This window comes from Elaeis guineensis, chromosome 15, assembly GCF_000442705.2.
Source record: "Elaeis guineensis isolate ETL-2024a chromosome 15, EG11, whole genome shotgun sequence".
Taxonomy (NCBI): domain Eukaryota; kingdom Viridiplantae; phylum Streptophyta; class Magnoliopsida; order Arecales; family Arecaceae; genus Elaeis; species Elaeis guineensis.
In genome coordinates, this window is record NC_026007.2 from 65,603,220 (window position 1) to 65,624,694 (window position 21,475).

Consider the following 21,475-nt stretch of genomic DNA (forward strand, 5'->3'; position numbering starts at 1 on the left):
GGAGGCATAAACCAACTATCTTAGCCATTCGACCCCTTGACCCATGACCACAACAATAACTTTAGAATATAATTACTTATAAGGACATGTTTTGGTGCAATGATAAAGTTGCTCTATTGTGATTTGGATGTCAAAAATTGGAAACATAGAAATAATCTCCCTACGTGGAGAGATAAACCTATGCACATTTAACCCTCATCAAAACCCAAAATGGCAGGAGCCTATCGGGCTACTCCAAATAGACTTGACTTTAGCATTGTGACCTAGGAACCAACCACCCACTTGCAAGCCTAGTTTAGCATTAATGGGCAACATAAATTGACCTACTTGCAAGCCAATCGGAAGGATAGTTTTTGGTCCTATGATCGACATGTAGCACCAATCAGCTAAAATCTAGGACAATCTAAACTTGGATGCTCTCGCCAAGAACCTTCTTTCACTAGTTGATCAGTCGGTCTCTTACCTGCAATTGCTAGCCTTTTGGACTGGAAGAGATTACATACTGATGTGCATGGCCATTTTTGGGCAGCTAGCCTGACAATCATAAGTTGTGACGTGAAGATGGGTTGAAGTTTGAGCATTTCGAACTACATACGACCTACCTACAAACGATATGACTCCAGCCTGTGAACTTCATTAATCATGATCAAACCATACACTGAAATAAAGGACTGGATGCAAGACCTGCAGAGAGAAGAAGTGAAATTGCTTCGCTTTCTGCATAGCTTCAATAAATAACGGTCTTCAAAACAATAATCCAACCCAATGAGTTAGCGTCTGTAAAAAAGTGATCCACCCTGGCCGAGAAGATATCAGAAAACCTTTCAGAATCCAATCCTACTCTTGGGCAGAGAAAATAACAGTTCAGACATAGATAATGTCCTTAAATTTTTCCCCCACCTTTTCGATTCAGTCAAATAAGCTTCAAACCTGTCGATGTTGATTTCTGAAGATTACCTGCAGTGCCGGAAAACCAACAAACACGCCATAATTCAAGGCAAGCCCCAGAAATAAAAAGCTTAACATAGCTTAGAAGCATCATTTTAGTTAGAGGCAGGGGTGCAATCCTTCGAGGACAACTGAATGAGAATAAGAAAGAATAGTTTCATAATTATTGCATTATGTTCTTTGGATTAGTACCATCACACATCTCAGCCCTAAAACTGAGTCAGAGCACCAATAACCCAGACAATCTGCAGGACACCGCTTAATTATCTCTGCTTATATCATACAAACAAAGGAAAAAGTAAAAAAAGCCCATTCCGCTGAATGAGGGCACACTGATATATAAAGCCTAAGATAAGTTGAATTCCTTTTACTATCTACACTACCGGCGAGAAGTTCATGGAGAACAGACTTGGCCTTCATTTAGCTTCCTCATATGCGTGGAACTATACAAATTGGCGTGTACTTGTGCAAGGCAGCATGTTTTAGATCACCAGTAAACTATTTAAACCATATATTGATGCCCTGCTGTCAACTCTTTCAGGACTATAGCGTAGAAAATGGATGCATACGAAACATGCATATTTACACAACCTAATAGTAGAAATTTGAGTCCTTGTGAACAGGTGCATCCTTGCAGAGCACTGATCGCACTTCCATGATTGATCTGGGTGGTTCCAGGTCTTTCTCCTGCAGTGCATTACTACCAAGCAGCTGCTGCATCTGTGATGCAAATGTATCATCCAAAACCTGCATCATTCATATCTTTATTCAGCTCAGAAGATTCAAGAACATGAAGTAATCCAAGATACAAGTTATATACATCCAAGAAAAAGCTAGTTTATGTAGAAAAACTATACTAAAATTAGGGCACTTACAGCCACTGTGACTCGTGCACATTTATACCACGCTCTGTTCTCTTTTCGATTCTCCAAGAAACTAAGGACATCCTGTAGCCAGAGGTAATTAATTATATGCATTGCTATAACCAACAAGCAAGGATGCATTGCAAAGTTGTTACATAGTATACCTGTCCCATTCGGTGCCAAAAGCCTCGACATACTGCTACGAACACCTGAACCTCAAAGACTGTATGGAGGTGATTGATTGTCTGAAAAAGCAGATCTTTCAAGGCCTGCATTCTGCTTCTAATATCAGATTCCACTATAACATCCTTCGAGTCTTGGATGATCCTCTTGAGTTTTGTGGTGCTCTGTGCACGAGTCTGAACATAAAAGTGAGTATGATAAATGCATTAGAAATTGTAACATATTTCTAAACCAATATATTGTCTTCCTCAAGCTGAAACGAAGTATCTGGTTAGCCTAGAATCAAGATTGGTGTTGGCACATGATTTCTTGCATGAAAATACTTGTAGTGGCATGTTCCCGTTTTGCTAGAAAAAGTTACTTGATAACTTTTCTCTTCTTGAGCATGCAAGCAATTATTGAACTGGTTCATGTTTGCAGTAACTTCGCAATTGACATTAGAGGAAAACATATAGTCCATCAAGAAAAACAACAAGCATGCATGTCATTTAGGGCGACACAAATTTTCTTGAACATCTCATACATTGTGCATTATATACTACAGGATTGCTGTCATTTGGTTGTCTAGCATCCATGCAACTGAATGAAATCTGGTCCTAGAGTGATTAAATTCTTTACATTTTCAAAATTTTTCTTTCAAGCAAACTAAAAATAAGAAATAATGTCACAAGGATGAGTTAGTAAATGCATACTTACATTCTCTGCGAGTTTCTCTACAACTGCCTGCAGGTAATTCCTGAACTTCGCTCTCAACGTTACATTTACTTCACCAAGGCGATCTTCGGCAGCTACATTCCCACCATCTGGTATACAAGAACGCCAAGATTTTAACTGCATCTCTATTTTGGGTCGCAGAACATCAAGCACTCTTTTCATAGTGTTCAAAAGAATCCCCAGCTGAAAGCAAAATATGCAAATTCTTAGACCGTAGTTAAGTCAAAATGTTTAAGGTGCATTAAAAAAATGCACAAGCAGACAGCTCACTTCATCAGGCACAGTATAAGGGCATATCGAATTGCGCTTTGTGAGTTTCTGAACATATTTGAGGCCAAATTTCTTAGGTGCCATGCTATCCTTCAATGGAGCCAACACATCTGCATATTGCTTCTCCAAAGCCTCAACCACTGCCTTCTCAATATCTGCAATGGCCTTTAAATTATAAAGGCAACAAAAACAAATTGAACTAAAATGGGTGATTTTTCAAATTTGATAGGGCATGGAGAAGCAAAAAAATAAACACTCAGAGGGCCTAAGAAAATATGCCCAAACATACATTCTCCAGGACAAAGGTGTATTCTGGCCAGCGGCATACAATGACCTCATATTCATTCAAGGTATCTTTCAGTAGGTCATACATGTCATCAACAAATGGAGTTGTCATATGTTGTGTTCGAACTCCTGACCATTTCACCTGCCACTCAGATATCAGCCAAATTAAAGAACCATGAATGCAATATGAATGACCAATGTTTTGAAGCAGTCTTAAAAAGAAGAGTTCAATAACATTTACAGAAACATCTAGTAAAGGATGAAAGATCTCCACAGGGCAAAAATGAAAAATGTTAATTGTGGAAAGCTCAATAAACATGCAATGAAATAATAACACAAAATTCAAAGAGAAGAAGGAAAAAGAAGAAAAGTGGCATCAGGTGATCAAAGAAGAAAAAGAGAGCAAGAAGAAACGAGAATAATGCTGCCAAAAGCCATAATGGTTCATGCAAATTCCTTTTACTAAGCATGTACTTGTGCGAGGAAGTTATATCAGGCAAAGTGATAATGACACCACTAGCAAGTCCTGATTCCCCATGTTAAACCTTAACACACTAAGCAAGTGTTGAACCCCGATGTTGCACCATAATTTGCCATTGTTTGGACCAATGTTTGCTGTATCATCCAGAACAGCCCGCTTCTGGGTGTACCAAACTGCACCAGGTCAGAACCAGAATGAAAACACTATTTGGGTTGGTAGAGGACCCAAACCAGCCTGCCCGACCCGCACTGATCGAACCAAGCTGAGCCATATCATACTTCCCAGTACCATTCAAAACCAGAGTGCATACTATATTGTACCAACCCTACCACCCAATTTCAGGCGGTACTGTGATAGAAAGTGAGAAAAAGGAGTCCGAAGCTGTCTCGACATGGAGTGTGTACCATAGCATACCAAATCGGTAGCACAGGGGTACAATTCCCGACATCAAGATTTCAGACCTCGGCCTAGATTTTCTTTAACTTGACAAAGGCCAATTCAACAAGTGCAAGCCCACAGATCCCAGGTACTAATTTGACTGGCGATCTAACAATTCCTGATCATTTTAAAATTGAAGCAACTCGTGTTTCCTATCTTTGCCAAATGTTACTGAGACAACACAACTTTCAATAGAGATCTGAAAAAAACAATACACACGGACATATATACATGCATATGCGAACTTGAAAATGACTTAAAATGTAAATAACTCACCTTATCTAATTTGCAAGACTCGAGCAATGCAAGGCGCTTATCTTGGATCCATAATATAATATACAAGTGGAATAACTCCTTAGCATCAACACCTCCTTTAATAGGACTGTGAAGATAATAAAAAATATTTACTGAAAGTTTTTTGAGAAAGCCAAATAAGCAGCATAATAATATAAGTACAATATTTACCTAATGTTCCAACTAGCAAGATCCTTCTGGAAATCAGCAGTTGCAATAACAAGATCAGCAACAGTGGGTGAAGGGCCAGTAGGAGGGCATGCAACTAGGAATGCACGCAATCTACTACAAAGTTCCACAGTGTAAATGGATGCAGATAGATTCGGAAGGTCTATGAAGCTGCAACAAGAAATAAACACAGATGTATTAATAGTAATGTTGAATAGGATACAAACACCTTTGCTGAAAGAATGAGGAAAGTTAATATAGACAAGAACACCTGTGCCGAAAGAATGAGTAAAGCTAATGTAGTTCTTCTATTCACAATCATGGAAAATGATGCCAAGCTACCAATGAACATGTTGATCAATCTAATTATTATCTTCTAAGATGTCAAGGACGCATGCATACAATCATGAAAACGTAAAGGACTTCAATTGTGCGAGCATGCAACCAAGGCCTGATTAAACTGCAAGCCATTCTCAAAGATTACTTTCAAATGCAAGATTATGAAGCAGTTATGTATTATATATCAACCCAAAAAAATCCTTCGGTCTGTCTTTTCATAAGCTGATAGTGCATGTGTAAAATACTATGAGTGGCCTGGGGGTTTCATAGGAAGTTTGGTCTTATGCGGCAAAAAATCAACATAATAACCTTCTCCATCCACAGATTCTGCACAGGCAACAAGTAACAGATTGATGCACAAGCAGCACAACTTCATATCCACACATGTATCAAAACAAATCCATATTAAAACTTGCTAACTCAACATGATCAAATAATCCCAAATCTTCACATACAGCAGTCAAATTCAATGGGAGTTATGGAGAGAGCAATTTATATTTATTGCAAGTGATGCAACAAATCATTCCCATCATGCTATCTTAACTTCCAAATGATGTGTCAAAGCAATATAGAGTTACTTCGCAAAGATTATTTGTGTCACTGAGGGGAATAAGTAAGAAATGAAGTTTTACCTTTCCAAGTTTAAATTAAATTGACTATAACTAATATCACAGAACCAGTAGTTAATAAGTTAAGCAAGGCATTGCCTAAAAAGATTTACTTTTCCAAGTTTAACTTAAATTGACTATAATTAATATTACATAGAACCAGTATTAAATAGAAGAGCTTATTTCAGATATTACATCGAACCAGTAGTTAATTTGACAAACAAGGCATTGGCTCATACTATAAGATTCCAAGGCAAAATTTTCTTCTTCTTTTCTTTTCATTTTTTTTTTTTTTTGGATAAGCTGATAAGCATATGTCTCCCTTAGATATTAATCATTTCGATTTATATATGGATATTGAGTTATACTCTTAAGAATAATAAAGAATAAAAATATTTTTAGAAGTATGAGAACTATGGATATAAAAGCTTAAGGTGCAATTCACTATGTGTCACAAGGCCTTTTTCACAGAAGTCCATCAAAATTCTGGCAAAAATAACACAATCCAATGTTAATTAGATGTTTATTAGAAACATGATATGGGTGTTAAGCATTTGTCTCCCAAAAAATATATGACACAGTGACATTGTCTTGCAGTTTATTGAGTATATACTAAAGATATAAAGAATTGATTCCCGTAAAAGAATTTGCAAATAATCTTGTTGTCCGCACTGAGTAAACAGAATCGTAAAGAAAGGAAATACCCTAACACTGCAGTGACGAGCCTGACATTTGACTACAGCAGGCCATATTTTTTCCCATACATATGTCAAAATCATTTAAATTTGGCTTCTGTCTCATGCTGATTTTTAGGCATGAAGATATTCAGTTTCTGCAGGCCAATATACTCTGCTCATATTTTGCTACTAAATTAACAATATTTCCACAGGAATGAACAAAAAAAAAGTAGCATATTTTGGTAATTTGGTTACTGTTAGATTATACAATGACACCGCAAAAGCAACTATTAAGAGAATAGTTAGGTAACTTTACATATTTTAGCGATTTTGCTTTGGTGAATAATTTTCATTATTTGCATCTAGATTTTTCATTTTTCAGCAGAATTGCATCTTGATGTGACAAAGTTAAAATAAAATTTGATTTGGCCATAAAATTTATATAAAATTGGATATGATTCATGATACTTTCATGCCTTGATATTGTGGCAATTGCAAAAAAAAAAAAATTATACATCAAAGGGAAAATATCAAGACTAACATGCATCTGGTTTAGCTAACGTGCATCTGGTTCTAAAAAGTTAAAACAAGTAGGCAAAGATGCACTGACTGACTTGTTTACACAGGTCCCAGGTGAAGAATTTCATTAAGCCAGGTTCCAGGGTACGTAACAAAGAAAGAAGGAAAGAAAGTAAGTTTGTATCTATGTATATGAACTGAAGGAAACATGTAATTAGATTCCAGATTTTTGCATCAAATACAACAAAATTCATTGTCCATTAAGATTCCAACCAGGAAAATTTTTGTACGTTATGATCTAGTTTTTGAACGACAGAATACTGGTTAAAAGGATGCGTATGTGAAACCATTTCAGAAACTTGTAATACATAATCTAATATGTTTTTATATGGTATTCAACAGCCATTGTTCAAAATACCCCCTTATCTTCGCTTGCCAAGGGCTGGGAGTTATCATCCTGTTGCTATTACTTGCAGATTGTATCTAAAGCCTTGAAGAGAGAAAGATAAATGGTAAAGCATGGGGGAAAAAGACTTGAGGCAACTCTAATACCCCTTCCAATTTGCCCTTTTGTGGTATTAAATATCTGCCTTGTGTGTGTGGCATGAACCTTACAGCTTTAAAAATGTTATGATAACACATTTAAAAAAAAAAAAAAGAACAAATTAAACTCATTCAGATTTATACAGTAGCTAGAGAACACAAAACCAAACAACATTCCATGAGATAAATAGTAAAAATGAGTATGTGGTACATATATATGAAACAACAAATTATTTTGCAAGGCACTGCTACAGCAATAACAAACAAGGTCGGTAAGAGAAGACCCAATGCAAGGAAGCATATGACAAACATGTTCTTTACAGGTTCATGACTACATTAGTCAAAGAAAGGATATTGAAGGGGTTTACTTTTCAACATGCCTAATCCACTTTACAGTACTGGAGCCTGATTGGTAACTAAGAAAAGGAGAAAAAGATCTACCTGGGGAGTACATGCTGATTATGGATTTCGATGTCCATGAAAATTTCATTTCGGATATTGAAGCAGAGTGATCTCATTTTCTGGTAAGCAGTAGAAATGGTCACAACATCCATCAAGTTGCCTTCACATTTCCCTGCAACAAACTCATCAGTTTCAACCAAGTGCCGCCTCATCCTCTTCTTTACAGCAGCCTGAACACATAGTGGAATCTTAGTAAAACATGTATATCAAATTCAAGAATAGGAAGCTTCATAACAATATTGTTGGATTCCATTACCTGGAAATAACGGCATAGTTTTAGTTGAGCCTCTGGGGATAGTATATCATGCAGAAGAGTGTACAGCTTGACAGCAGGTACCAATGCTGGAGCTGGAGCCCCGGTAGCAGGACAAAAAACTTCCACCATCCCTGACGGTAAAGACTCATCGAGGGACTTGTAATTCTCAAAAACCATAGCTAGAATTTGCTCAATCTGCTCCTCGATTTCTCCTAGAATGCGGTTCTAATGAAGTATCAACAATAGTTCATGTTAATCCATAATCAAATTGTTATTGACTGACATTATTTAGAGATAGCTAAAACTAGTAAAAAGGTCTACTCATGTCAAAGTAGAATCAAGACATCAGGAAGCAGAAATGATGTAATTTCTATATTTAATATGCTGGATGATACTTTAAGATTTTTTCACAAGAATGGACAAAGATATATGTTAGTAGAGCAGTTCACATTCATTGAAGAAATTCACAAAAGGACCTGGAAAATACTAAATAACAAATAAAGATTTTTCCAGATTAGAGTGTTAGAGTATATGACTCATATTTAGAATTTTATATATAACGGAAACATACCAATAGGTCTCCACAGGTGCAAACTAGATTGCAATCATATTTAAGGATTTAAAACAAGGTTCTATCATTTACATTTGTCACATACTGCGAGTTAAGCACAAAAATGGAACCAAAATTGTGAACATGCAGTCAACAACATTGATGCAAAGGTAACCCATACTCATCTCCAGAATTTACAGAAGGCCACTAGAATCTCACATTTGATTCTGGACATAATATTTTGTGGGGGAAAATTTATACAAAAAAATCCATATTTGCCAACAAAGAAAATAAGTACCTCTTGATGACTCAATGTATTCTTACTATGGCTCTTCAACATCACAGGCAACAGCAGATCATGAACCACAATAAGACAGTCTGCTGTAGGGGTTGCGACATCCATAACATAAGAAAGGTATCTGGCAATCATAATAACCTTATTAGCATAGATTGTATGAAAACATAAACCCATGAATCTGTACAAAATTGTGATTGATTTCTTAACAATAAAGCACGTTTGATGAACACTTCCAGGCTTCTTCCAGAACTAAGATAACCTTAAGCTGTTGCTCTCATATGTATGATTACAAAACATGTCTAGTAGGCTCATGCTACTGCCAACTGGCTTTCTAAGGTTCATGCCAACTCCCTCTCTAGCCTAAACATGCTCAGTTCAAGAGTAGACCACCATGTTGTAAAGAGTCAATTTAAAGTTGAGAGACATGTCTCAAACAATAAAAGTCATACCTAATCTATAAAGCAAACAAGCCTTGCTGGTTAAGGTAAAGACAATTTTGGGGGTAGGAATTTGTGTTTGTTTTCTTTTTCTTCCCTTTTTTTCCCGTTTTGGAAGTGGGGAGGTACAACTCCATCATAATTTTATTTCATAGGAAAAAGAGAGTATTATCTGAACAATACCTTAGTTTGGTATATGCATCTGAAACCCCATAATAGGAGGCAAATTCTGTCAGTAACCATTTCCATTGTCCATGCAGCAACAGATTCCTCTGTTGAAAACGTTGAGCTTTCATTGCAACTTCCAAGACTATATCATAAGCCACAGTTTCTGCAACGGAACCATACTGCAACACAGCATGAAAACCGCTATGTTAGGATTCCTAGCTACGCAATAAAAAGAGAGAGAAAGAGAAAGTTCATTATAGCCATGATGATTCACAGCCAAGACTTAATAGCATCAAAACGAAAAGTAAGCTGATGAGAAACATCTGCAATAAATCCTAATATACGGAAAGGGATATCCTTAAATCCCAGCGATTAGGAGTTCAACATTTCTATTACATCTAAGCAAAAGACTCATCTGAAGCTGCCTTCCCCCCCTAATATTCAAGCCAAAAAGTACCGCCTTCTTCAATAAACAAGCCCCTCCAGATTCTACATCTTGAGATAATATTTTGCAAAGTGATGACAAAAATCAGAGTATAACAAACTTTTGGGGAAAAGACACTGACTAAAAGATATCAAAAAAGTATATTAGTTTTTAGAATCACAACTATCACCACTCTATATTGAAACTGCCATGGGCATTCCATTTAATGAATAATTCTATAACAGTAATATAAGATGAAACACAAATACTTAATTAGTTAATGGGATCGCAGTCATCTATTAATACCATTTCAATGTATGACATGTAACAGATAGAGCCTTCCAACAAACATTCCTTCCACAGGAACCAGTATATGCACTATATTTGGAAAACATTTAACATGTAATAGCAGTATGTGATGTTATAAATATTTCATCATGTGATGGGATCAAAGCCATCCATCAAGTATTCCATTCCCAACTCAAACTTAGCTAGGAGTCAGCATCTGTTGCAAAAAAAAGCAAATCATATCCAAAAACAGAAAATGAAAGAGAAAATCAAAAAACTCCTATGAACTTTCCTGATAGTTAAGTGTGTTGTAATATTTGTATTGGAAGCTCCAATATTCTATAAAAGCTTAACATTTACTAGTAATATCTTAACTCTTAAGGATGTTATTACATGGAAACTATATCTCAGTTCCTACAACTTCTATACAAAAATGGTCCGGATGCATTATGGAACCTTGTTATATAAACAAATTTCAATTTCAATCCCTCTTCTTATCATTATAATATCATATAGTGATCACAGTCCACCAATGTCTTCCAAAGTTTCTTGCCCATGCATTCCCATTGTTTGACAATTATTTAAAGAAGAGCATCTGATCAGTGACATCAGTCCAAAAATTGCAAGAGTTAGACTATCATCTAAGGTTTCCCTAATATGTCCTCATAGGGAGCTTTAAAGCAAGATCCTTGAGGCATCCAAACAGCTGCTCAACTTATACTCTATGTGGCTGATCAGACCGTACAATATCAAATCTTATAAGACAATTTAAGACACTTCCCCTTTTGTTGTGCACTTCTCTGGACGGAAAAGGAAATGCCTGACAGTGTAACAAGATGAAATGCTATTGAATTGAAAATCCCAATAAAAACTAGTAAGTTGGAATTGCTCCAATAATGTAACTTTCAATTTCCACATTTAGTATCATATAGAACATATATTTGCAGATTAATTATAACCATTAAAAGAAATTATTGTAAGGATACAATTTACAACTCCAATTTGCTTTTATAGGAAACTAACTTGAAGCAGTCAGCAATTCATCAGCATTTGAAGGCTTAACTCATTCCCAATATGTTTAAGATCTAGAAACACCATCTAATAAATAGTAGAGGAGCTAGATGAATATACACAATGAGGGAAGGATGCTAGGTCCACAGAAAGGATGAGATTTGACATTCATTTGGAAATTCCTTGGCATGCCCTTCTTCTTTGTAGACCCTTTAACATAAAAGCAAGCACCTTTGCCAACCAAGATCTCTGACCAGTCATCAAAGAATTATGTAATAAAAAGCACCTAGCATTCCTCAATTGCGATACTATTTTAATACAGCATCTTTGAAGTAGAAGACCTAACACATTCACTCAAATCAAAAGATGTTAACTAAATTCACAACAGAAACTATATGACTCTAGACTGTTCAAAAGAAGAGGTGAAGAAAGTAGAAACACTGAGAACAAATCTCCTCCAAGAACAGAGTAGAAAAGATAATCCAGTTGTCTTTCTGTTGCTCCAAAAAGCGAGAGTGTATCTAAAAATTGAAATAACTATGGTGCACTTTTTGATAGTACAATGGGCAGAAGGCTCTTCTCCTTAATGTATGTACATATGCGCACGCTCCCCACCCACAAGCCAATGAATTGGTCAGTGACCATGCAGATTTCATAGAGAAAAAGAAAGAACATTGCCATTTTCATACCTTCAAAGCACTATTCTCGTCTACACTGGTTGTGTAATTTACACAAAGTTGTATTCGTCCAACAAGTTCGTGCTCCGGTTCATGATAAATAGACCACCAGCGAAGTTTGTCACTCTGCATGAAGAAACATTTTAAGGCCAACCAGAATAATATAGATTTGAATTAATGTCAGTATCATCAGTTTAGGGATGCTTACAGGATCCTCCGCAATGTTGGCCACTTGAGCTACGACTCGGCCACATAACTTTCCTTTGGAATCATGGACATCAACAATTAAATCATCTCCTAAGCTATCAGGGAAGCTGTAATTACCAAGCAAATATGTTAACATGCATACCAACAGTAGGGCAAATTAGTCCAAATTTTTGGTTCAAGAGAAAATAATTATCTACTTGAGCAAAGAATGCGAATTAAAATATTCATACATTTACTTGGATGGAAAGTAATTTGCAGTTTCATGAAAGATCGATACATACAACACATGTGTTTCGCCAGATCCAGGTTGCATTCGAACCCAATCCTCTTCGGTTGAACTTTTCAGTCTCAACTGACAAGAATATGTTTCTGTGATAACCAAAATTTCATCAGAACAGATCATTAAATCTTTTACCTCATAAAACTTTACCTTCTAATACAGAGTTCATTCTAGTTACCTTGGACAATTTCATATGTTGAACTGCTACGAAGAGTAGTAACCCCAATTTTTAGAAGGCCAGAGACTTGTTTAATATACTGAGCACTAGTATGCATATATGCTAAGCTGTGCCTCGAAAATGAACTATTTGCAGGTAGATGGGGTAAAACACGAACTTTCCTAAGCGATTCCCATCCTGATGAAAGAGTTGATTGGACATTGGACATGCGATATCGAAGTGATTCAAGCTTTACCATGGGTGCCTTCAAGGATGAAAAACTGCAGCCAGAAGGCATATCCGGAGACATTCTGACCTTACGGACTGAAAAGCAAACAAAAAATTGAATGAGAACATAGATATAACCATACAAATCTGATAAATCTAATGTAAAGAGGTGTATTGCCAATGTCCAGTTGATGGGAGAAAAGTGAGCAGAAAACATGAAAAATTCCAAAAGTAAATTTTGACAGCTTTTTTTGAAAAGAATGATATGACCAAGGTTCGCTGTGCCGGAACCGGATCCAATGCCGGTTCGCTGGTGGTATGGTTCAGTATGCCCCTATACCGTTCCACACCGAGCCCAACCGACATGGCAAAGCAAGCGGAGGGAGGGAGAACTAGAGAGAGAGAGGGAGGGAGGGAGAGAGAGGAACTGAAGGAGAAAGAGTGGGCGGGGAGGCCGTCGGGGGTCGGGGAGGCCCCCGAAGGTCGGGAACTTCCTCCCTGCCCTTCGTCGGGTTGAAACAGAGGGGTCACCCCCATTCTGATCGCATTCCTTTTTTTTTTTTTTTTGAGATCTACAGTAAAATAGGCAACCCAAAAAAGAATATTAAATAATTTGGCCAACTTCACTGTGGATCCCAAAAAAAATTAAAACATGATCGAAACAGGGGTGGTCACCCCTATTTCTACCCGACAAAGGACACGAAGGAAGATCCCATCCTTCGAGGGCCACCACCGGCCTCTGGGGACCACCGCCGACCTCCCCACCCACTCCCCCTCCTGTTCCTCTCTCTCCCTCCCTCTCTCTTTGTCTCTCTCAATCTCTCTCTATTTTCCTCTCGATAGAGGAGGGTGGAGCTCGAAAGACCTCATCAGCCCTCCAATGGCCTCGATGGGCCTGCAGCAACTCTCTGGACTTTCCTCTATCTCTCCTCCCCTCTTCTTCTCTCTTTTCCTCTTTTTTTTTCCCTCCTCACCAATGTACTGTTTTATACGCCAGAATCATGCCAGTCAATCATCAGTATAGTTCGGCATGCTCTGAACTGGCCGGTTCAAAATGGTTCAGCAAACACTAGATATGACAAGTAACTAATGCTTCAGAAAGCAGCAAAAATTACCAATGGAAAAAGAGGAAAAAAGGAGAAAAAAGGGCATACCTTGAACCTTCATCTTGCCTATTGTTTTTCTGGGCTTCGGTGCAGCTCCTTCATTCGCAAGCTCTGAAGATCGTTTTGCCAGCAATTCCTCCTCTGACTGTAACAAGATCTGCTGCAGACTGCGACAGGACATAGGAAAGGAGATTGATTGCTTCACTATGTTGGAAATTTTATCTTATTTTTGTGGCCTTGCAAGAAAACTATTATTAATAAAGCTATTTTATCTTTGTTCATTCAAATTATATATTCTCTGTTCTTTATGCAGATCTTTGGTTGGGGGGAGGGTATCCTTCGGACTGCTGAAGGGATAAGCCTATCTCAGTGAGATAGGCATTTTGATGTTTGGTTGAGGAATAAGTGCATGGAATAGATGGAGGGAACAAGCTGCATTAATGGGCATTGAGTTTCATCAAAGTTTGAATTTCATCGCAAACAGCAAATTATCCTCTAATTTTTTTGAGAGTTTATCGAGTGATAAGGGCAAAATGGTAATTGAAAGGAATAGGCACAAACCTAATAAATATTTGAGCATCATATTCCCATAAATATTTGAGCATCATATTCCCATAACTATTGATTGGAACTCAAATTTAGTCATTTAAAACAACCACATATCAGAGGTACTAGACAAAAAGAACCACAGCATTTTCAAGTCGCAGAACAATTTACATCACACTCTACTTGTAACTCCTCCAGCATGCTTAGTAGTTTCTACAGCTATATGTCCAACAAAAAACTAAATAGATCAAACTCACCCAAAAGTGCTTCGCAATAGTGCGCATTCATTTTCCAAGAAAATGGGAGCTTCCATGCAACCTCTAGCCCATGCGTGAAGGCATAGCCGAACACATGCATCATATGCAATCACAGAATGCCAGGGCCCTTGTGCACTAAAATCAATTCCAAGCCAACAGATATCTCATTAACAAACATGTGGAGGGGAAAAGATAATCAATCATCACTACTACACTCATTTAATTTGATCTGCATTTTTTTTATCATATTGATAAACTATTAGCTGGAGTAATTCCAATTGCATGTTCCATCAGTATACCTTGCATGAAAAGTGGGAACTCGAGCTGGAAATGAACTGGAACATGGGGCAACTTCAGCACCACTTGACTTGTTCCTAAGAAGAACAATTCATCAAACTTGCAATGCATATAGCATCACACCAAATTATTTGCTTTCATTCAAACAGAGTTGGACACTTACGAGCATTTTAAAGACCTGGCATTCTTGTCTGGTATATTGCTTTTATCATTGACATGTGAATGTGCCTCCTGTTTAATAGCTGGGCCCTTTGAACATGCTGCATGAGCATCATACGATCTCATTGATGGTATTGGTTCAGAAGCTTGGCTGATTTTCTGATCACAGCCATGAATTGGCGGCGCACTTGGGACATCAGAAATGTCATCCTGTGTGCATAATTATAAACATGACTTAAAATAATTAAATACACATACAAGATGCATAAGAAGTCATGAATATCGCATTATATTTGAGCTTAAGAATCTCCCATATGTGTAATTATAATTTTGAATGTAAGGGAAAATTGGATTCAGACATATAATACTAGACTTTCTAAGGTAAAAAGCAATGGTAAATCCATAAGTTAATAGGACTATGATTGCATTGTCAAGAAGAAGTGATGCGGTAAGGGGCAACAATTTGTGGAAGGCAAAAATATGAGGACATGAAGATATGGCAAGGAAGTGAAACATGGTCTTGAACTCTTCAAACTGGTACTTCAAACTCGGAAGTTCCTTTAATGTAGTGAAGAAATAAAATTAGCTTAGTAGCTTATGACTCCATATCTTAAAAATCAGACCAAATTTTATGGATCATAATTTAGGTTGTAGAGACCATCACGAGAGAACAAGTGCCCAGCCACATTAATAAGAAGCCCATAACCAAATTTAACAAAGATGGATGCATGAGGGAAGGGAAAAGGACAAAGGAAAGTGAACGATCTTCCACAAAAGTTCCCCTCCCCCCCCCCAACCCCCAATCCCCTGGTTCAATAAATTTAGAACCAAACCAAACATCTAGGTCACCTAAAAGGTCAAACCTTCATCATAATTAGTCTATCTAAAGTTAGGAATTCAACTCGCTGATTTCCTGAACCATCACAAGCAATATCCTCCTTTTCCAATCTGTGGAAATAACATCAAGAGTTTGCAATAGCCGGAGAACATCCGGGTATTTGCAGCCAGCAGTACATGAATACAAAGGGAGCTGGCATCACGATATATATAATTCAGAAATCATAAAAAATTAAGCTGTAATTCAGGATTCCTGCTATGTAGATGATCCCCAAAATTCAAAGTACCTTTAAATGGTTCTCCACATACCCTGGAACATGTAATAACCAAAGTTTTGCATTTGAAGAGAGGGTCAAGTCTGAGGAAGACTCTTAAGATGAGTGAGGTTTTCCTTGATCAGATGATGTCCAGCAGCACATGGCAGTGGTTGTCCAAGGACAGCACAACTTGCCAGAGCAAAACTTAAGGGGGAGCACAAACACCACTTTGCAGAAATAAAAGAAATAAGATCATGAACAGGAAGTTCTTCCACTGTATGAGATGAAATGACTTATTAAAGGAAATTCCATTCTATATTTTGTAATTAGTCTTTCTTTTTAAGATTCATTACTTACATCGAGTGATGAAATTTTCTACTGATGACACGAGAAGTTCGTATTTGTACATGAGAGTGGGTGTTTTAAGTGTGAAAAGGTGCCAGCCTACTAGCAAAGTAAGGCACCTAGCTAGTAATAAACCAGTTGCACTAAAAGTCTAAAAGCTATATGTGCAGGTCATATGGAAGGACAGGACAGCAATAGGAAACAGCAAATGGTTATACACCAATGTGGATAAAGGTATAGAAGGTGAACCACTTGTCCTCAAACTAACAAACTACAGGTGCAGACCATAAGCAAAATTTCCATGATAGATAATTATGTTTCAGTTAAATACACCACAATCCCTGACTATTAATCAAAAACAAAAATTTTCTCTAGTGTTTTTGTCAGGAAAATGAGCCTTAAGAAAAACCAACATAGAGAACAGATGCTATATATTTTGGGAGGGAAGGAAGAAAAAAAATCCTAATTGTTGTTTCAGATATATAGGGAGCAAACAAGTGTGTAGTCCTTTTCATTTTTCACTAATGAGAGCATATAACATCCACTTTAGCTGACCATAGATAACAAAATATAAAGACATTCCACGAGAGACAATATGTATTATTTCAATTACGAGGACTGTCAATGCTGCTATACATCTTGGGCAGGAAGGAAGAAAACATACACACCGTTGCTTGAGATAATATAGGAAGCAGACTAGCATGAGCCTTTTTACCATGTATTGCATCCTCTTGAACAGACCCAGGATGGATCATTAAAAAAAAATGGGGGCATTCCAGGAAAAATAATACGTAGAATTTCAATGGCAAGGAGCGACATTCCATGCAAGAAATATAAAAAGTTTGGTCATTTGAAAGGTATGGGAAATGCTTTCTTATATTTTAAGGCTTTAGATGCAGTATTTTGTCTAAATTTCTTAAACGGGTGAATAACATATCTTCGGTGGAGCATGAAGTACTGTTGGTTCATAATTTACATTTCAGTTAAACAAAACCTTAAGCAAATGATAACATAAGTTATAGAGAGCACATAGAGGAAAGGAGAGACAGGAGCAAGCAGCAACTTAATCATAGTTACAACCCAAAGAAAGAAGGGAGAGTCTATCATGCTACATACTAACTACAAATCTACAAGAATCAAACAGAATAATAGATTCATTATTCAGCAAGAAAAACAAGTTAGACGAGAATGACAAGCATTGCTAGATGCAATATGTAAGAAACCCTAATTAAAGTGCAATTTACTTCAGTTGTGCAGATGCAGTTACAAACTTGCAAGCAGGAAGCTCTGGTTATTTATCAATCATGGAATACAACTATAGAGTTAATAGATCTAGAAGCAAAAAGAGAAGAATCACCAAACAAGCCAAAAAATTTAAATGTGAGGAAATGAACCAGCAAGTTATCAAAAATGAGTTCTTTAAGTTAACTTCAAGAGATGATTTCTAGTACCTAGCCATGTCTCCAACAAGTTATATCACATCTTGAGCAAACTTGTCAAATTCAATCCATGCATGCACTCACCACATATGTTATATTAAATAAAATAATTTTGAAAACAGATTCAACATTCACAACTTATTTCTCAAACTGGAACCAGTAACTAGAACAAAAACCAGAATAAAGGACTGACCATTTCAGCAGTAGCTTCCACCTCTTCTCGGAAAGGAACATGGCGAGAGTAGCTCTCTGAATGGTATTCCCCTCGTGAATTCATGCTGACTTTAACCGCACTTGGATTCGCATCCTCTCTTATGGGAACTTTATGGGAGTAGCTCTCTGCAGTATAACTTCCTTGGGAAGTCACACCAACCCTCTGCACATTAGCCTTCACATCTCCTCTGAAGGGAACGTTACGAGAGTAACTTTCTGTGTGGTAGCTCCCTCTTGAAGCCATACCAACACCACCATTATTCCTTCCCACCTGACTAGCAGAGCTCCAGCCAGAATCCGACAACCCATCTTCTTCCTCTTCTTCCATGTACCCATTCACATGCACTTGCTTCCTCAGCTGCTGCGGCTGCTGCCGAGTGGTATCCATCGACGAACTGAAGCCCGAGTAACCATCACTTGAGTAGTAATGTTGCCCTGAAACCGGAACCGTGTACCGATTACCACTGTCAGCTGCAGTGGAGGCTCCATTAGGTGCCCTGCGCCCCGAGACATCATCCCGAGGCGAAGAATCAACAGAGTACCTTCCTCCATAGATCTCCGCCTCATTATCGGAGGACTCATCCATGTCTGAGCCAGAATCACTTTCATCTTCTGTAGGGATGGTGTGGGACATGGGGATCGCTCCTCTCGGCAGGTGCCCACTCCGAAATTTCTCCGGCGGCGGGATTCCAAGCCCACGACCGCCATTCCGGAGACCGTAAAGAGGATCCATCCCGCGCTGAGGGTTTGAGAAAGATGCATGGCCCTATTTAATACCTCCAAATTAGTGCAAGAACACCCGACAAGAATAAAAACTGCCAAAGTCGAGCAACAAAACACAGAAAAGAGAGCAAATTGGCAATGCTGACCTCCCGAACCCATCGAAGGGAATGCGCATCGAGTCCTTCACTGAACATCCCGACCTTTGGCGTGGCTTTCGACCATAAACCTCTACCTGCAACGGTTTCCAACAGAAAAATCTTATTTTGTTTCAAAAAAAATAAAATCTACGAAGCAGATGAATTTTTTACTCCGAACTAAGAGATCTCCGAGACGATGCTCCATTTACATCGCAACACAAATTTCAAAAAAAAAAATCCAAAAAAATAAAAGAAAAACAAGGAAGTAACTCTCATTCTCCACCAGCACGAAAAGCTTCTAAAGAACACCAGCGAATGTGGAAAAAAGAAAAAAAAAAAAAAAAAAGGAAAACTGAGTCTGTTTACCGGCAGAGAAGCGAGGGAAGTCGAAAGATCTCTTCTAGTGTTAAAATATCTAAAAATTGAATAAATTCCCCTCTTCTTCTCTGAAAGCTCACACTCGATTCGCTCCTCCTTTCTCCCTCTATTTATAGTTCCAAGAACCAGAACGTCCAGAAGAGAATTAGGAGAAGAAACAGAGCCGGAAGCAAGAGCGACGAGTAGAGAGAGAGGGGGGATAGACAAGATAAGGGTTTGTAAATGTGTATATATTCGCAGTTAAAGAGAAGGATATCGAAACGCGATTGCCGTTTCTTTACTTTTTTAAATTTTTCTCCTACGGGAAAGGAAAACAGGGGACGGCGTTGACGGGGAGCGACGGGAAGATGACGTGGTGGGCAGTGCCGTTTTTTAAGTAACGGTCGAACGTTATGGAGGAGTTTGGCTCCAGTGTTGAGTGCACTAAACAAACTTAAATTTGATTTGAAGACGAGGAGATCGGGATGGATGGTTACCGGCTGTGCCGGTTCGAATCAAACCATGGGACACGTGGACGGATGAGATTAAACCTTCAAATTTTCTTTGTTAGCAACCCGACCACAGGAGCCGAAATCCAGATGGAGGAGGTGGGGACGCTCAACGTTCCACGCCCCGCTTGCTGTGTTTCTCCAATCCAGTCCTCCTCTAGTAGTTGCACGTTTCAAGGTCCAATTGATCCCGATGCTAGACACGTATTCCATCCAACGGTTATTACAAAAATGAGATACATACACCGTGCCATGTAGGTCATTGAAAGTCTCGTGAAGTGTAGCGCTTCTGAAACATCTAGGTATTTGAACATTATATATTGCAAGGGAGATTGGAGGGGAGTTGGAAAGGGGGCGACGTGGTCCGCATGAGGAGGTGGTGGTGGGCCCGGCCCCCACTCGCCCACACTGTCTGAGCCGAGCTTTGGGTTTTTGGTGTAGTGGAATGACCAAAATGTCCCAGTATTCTTGTAGAAATTGCGGCGGCGGGGGGCAGCGTGTGACATGGGTGAAGACCTAATTCCTAAGATTGGTCTAATAAACGGGTGATATCAAGTTAAATAGATTAAAAAAATTTTAAATATATTAAACAGATTTTAATCATATTAAATAAGTATTAAATGAATCAGGTGATGATCCAATATGATTATTAAATAGATCAAATAGATTAAACTAATTAGGATGATAAATCTGAACTCTATTTTTTTAATAAATTGATAAAGTCAAGTAACTTGTTTGCTAATCGGAATTTTTTTATACCAAACTTAAATCCATTTAAAATTATGAAATTTGTCTTCTTAGAGAAATTTTAAGCATTAATAGAGTCAACTTGGTTGGCTTGTCCATGTCTTAAAATATTGATAAAAATAATGAACATTATATCACAGTAATCTCATTTTAATACCTTTCTTTTATCTATTACTCATAAAATTTATAGAATCTTTATAGATTTTCAAAGTGGCTGTCAACCACTTATTTTATGGATTCAATTAAATGAGAAATAGAAGTTGGCAGAAATAATTAAGAAAAAAATAGATGATTGTTCAATGTTTTTGTTATTATGATAGGAACAACATGTCACATAGCAATAAAAAATAGATAATTATGGAGATTGTATACATGATACCAAACTTTATTAAATACGAACAATTCTAAAAATTGTATCGATATTGATAATGAATTGATATTTTAAATATAAATATATGATGGTTATGTAATATTATAATAATTCTGGCTAGTTGGTAGTTTACAGTGGCTTTGCATTGCAATGGTTTGAGGCAACAACCATTATGCATTAATGATGTTATTATAAAAATCTCTTTTACCGATTAATAAATGCAAAAGATGTGTACGAGATATGGAAAAAATATAGTGGTATTTTTTATTATAATATATCAGTGCAATATGCACCTGCATTACAGGTGCCAGAAAAACTAGTTAGATATTAAAAGCCCCAATCCATTCTAAACAAAGGTCCATGAAATTTTTTTTTTTTTTTTTTTTTTGAATAGTCTACTTAA

The 21,475-nt window shown here is 37.5% G+C and overlaps 1 protein-coding gene across 1 annotated transcript; it reads right to left on the reverse strand.

The window, feature by feature from the left end:
• Positions 1-1,090: 1,090 nt before the first annotated feature.
• On the reverse strand, positions 1,091-19,681 carry LOC105058490 (uncharacterized). The gene is made up of 23 exons (XM_029268484.2): positions 19,456-19,681; positions 19,099-19,184; positions 18,210-18,995; positions 15,143-15,348; positions 14,982-15,056; positions 14,683-14,817; positions 13,928-14,046; positions 12,567-12,869; positions 12,390-12,477; positions 12,110-12,215; positions 11,914-12,027; positions 9,517-9,680; positions 8,897-9,017; positions 8,049-8,273; positions 7,772-7,962; positions 4,648-4,815; positions 4,459-4,564; positions 3,268-3,405; positions 2,979-3,143; positions 2,691-2,891; positions 1,976-2,170; positions 1,824-1,895; positions 1,091-1,695 (listed from the first exon to the last, which is right to left on the reverse strand). The coding sequence occupies exons 2-23, from the start codon at positions 19,144-19,146 to the stop codon at positions 1,540-1,542; spliced, it is 3,882 nt and encodes a 1,293-aa protein (XP_029124317.1). The 5' UTR covers positions 19,147-19,184; positions 19,456-19,681; the 3' UTR covers positions 1,091-1,539.
• Positions 19,682-21,475: the final 1,794 nt, after the last annotated feature.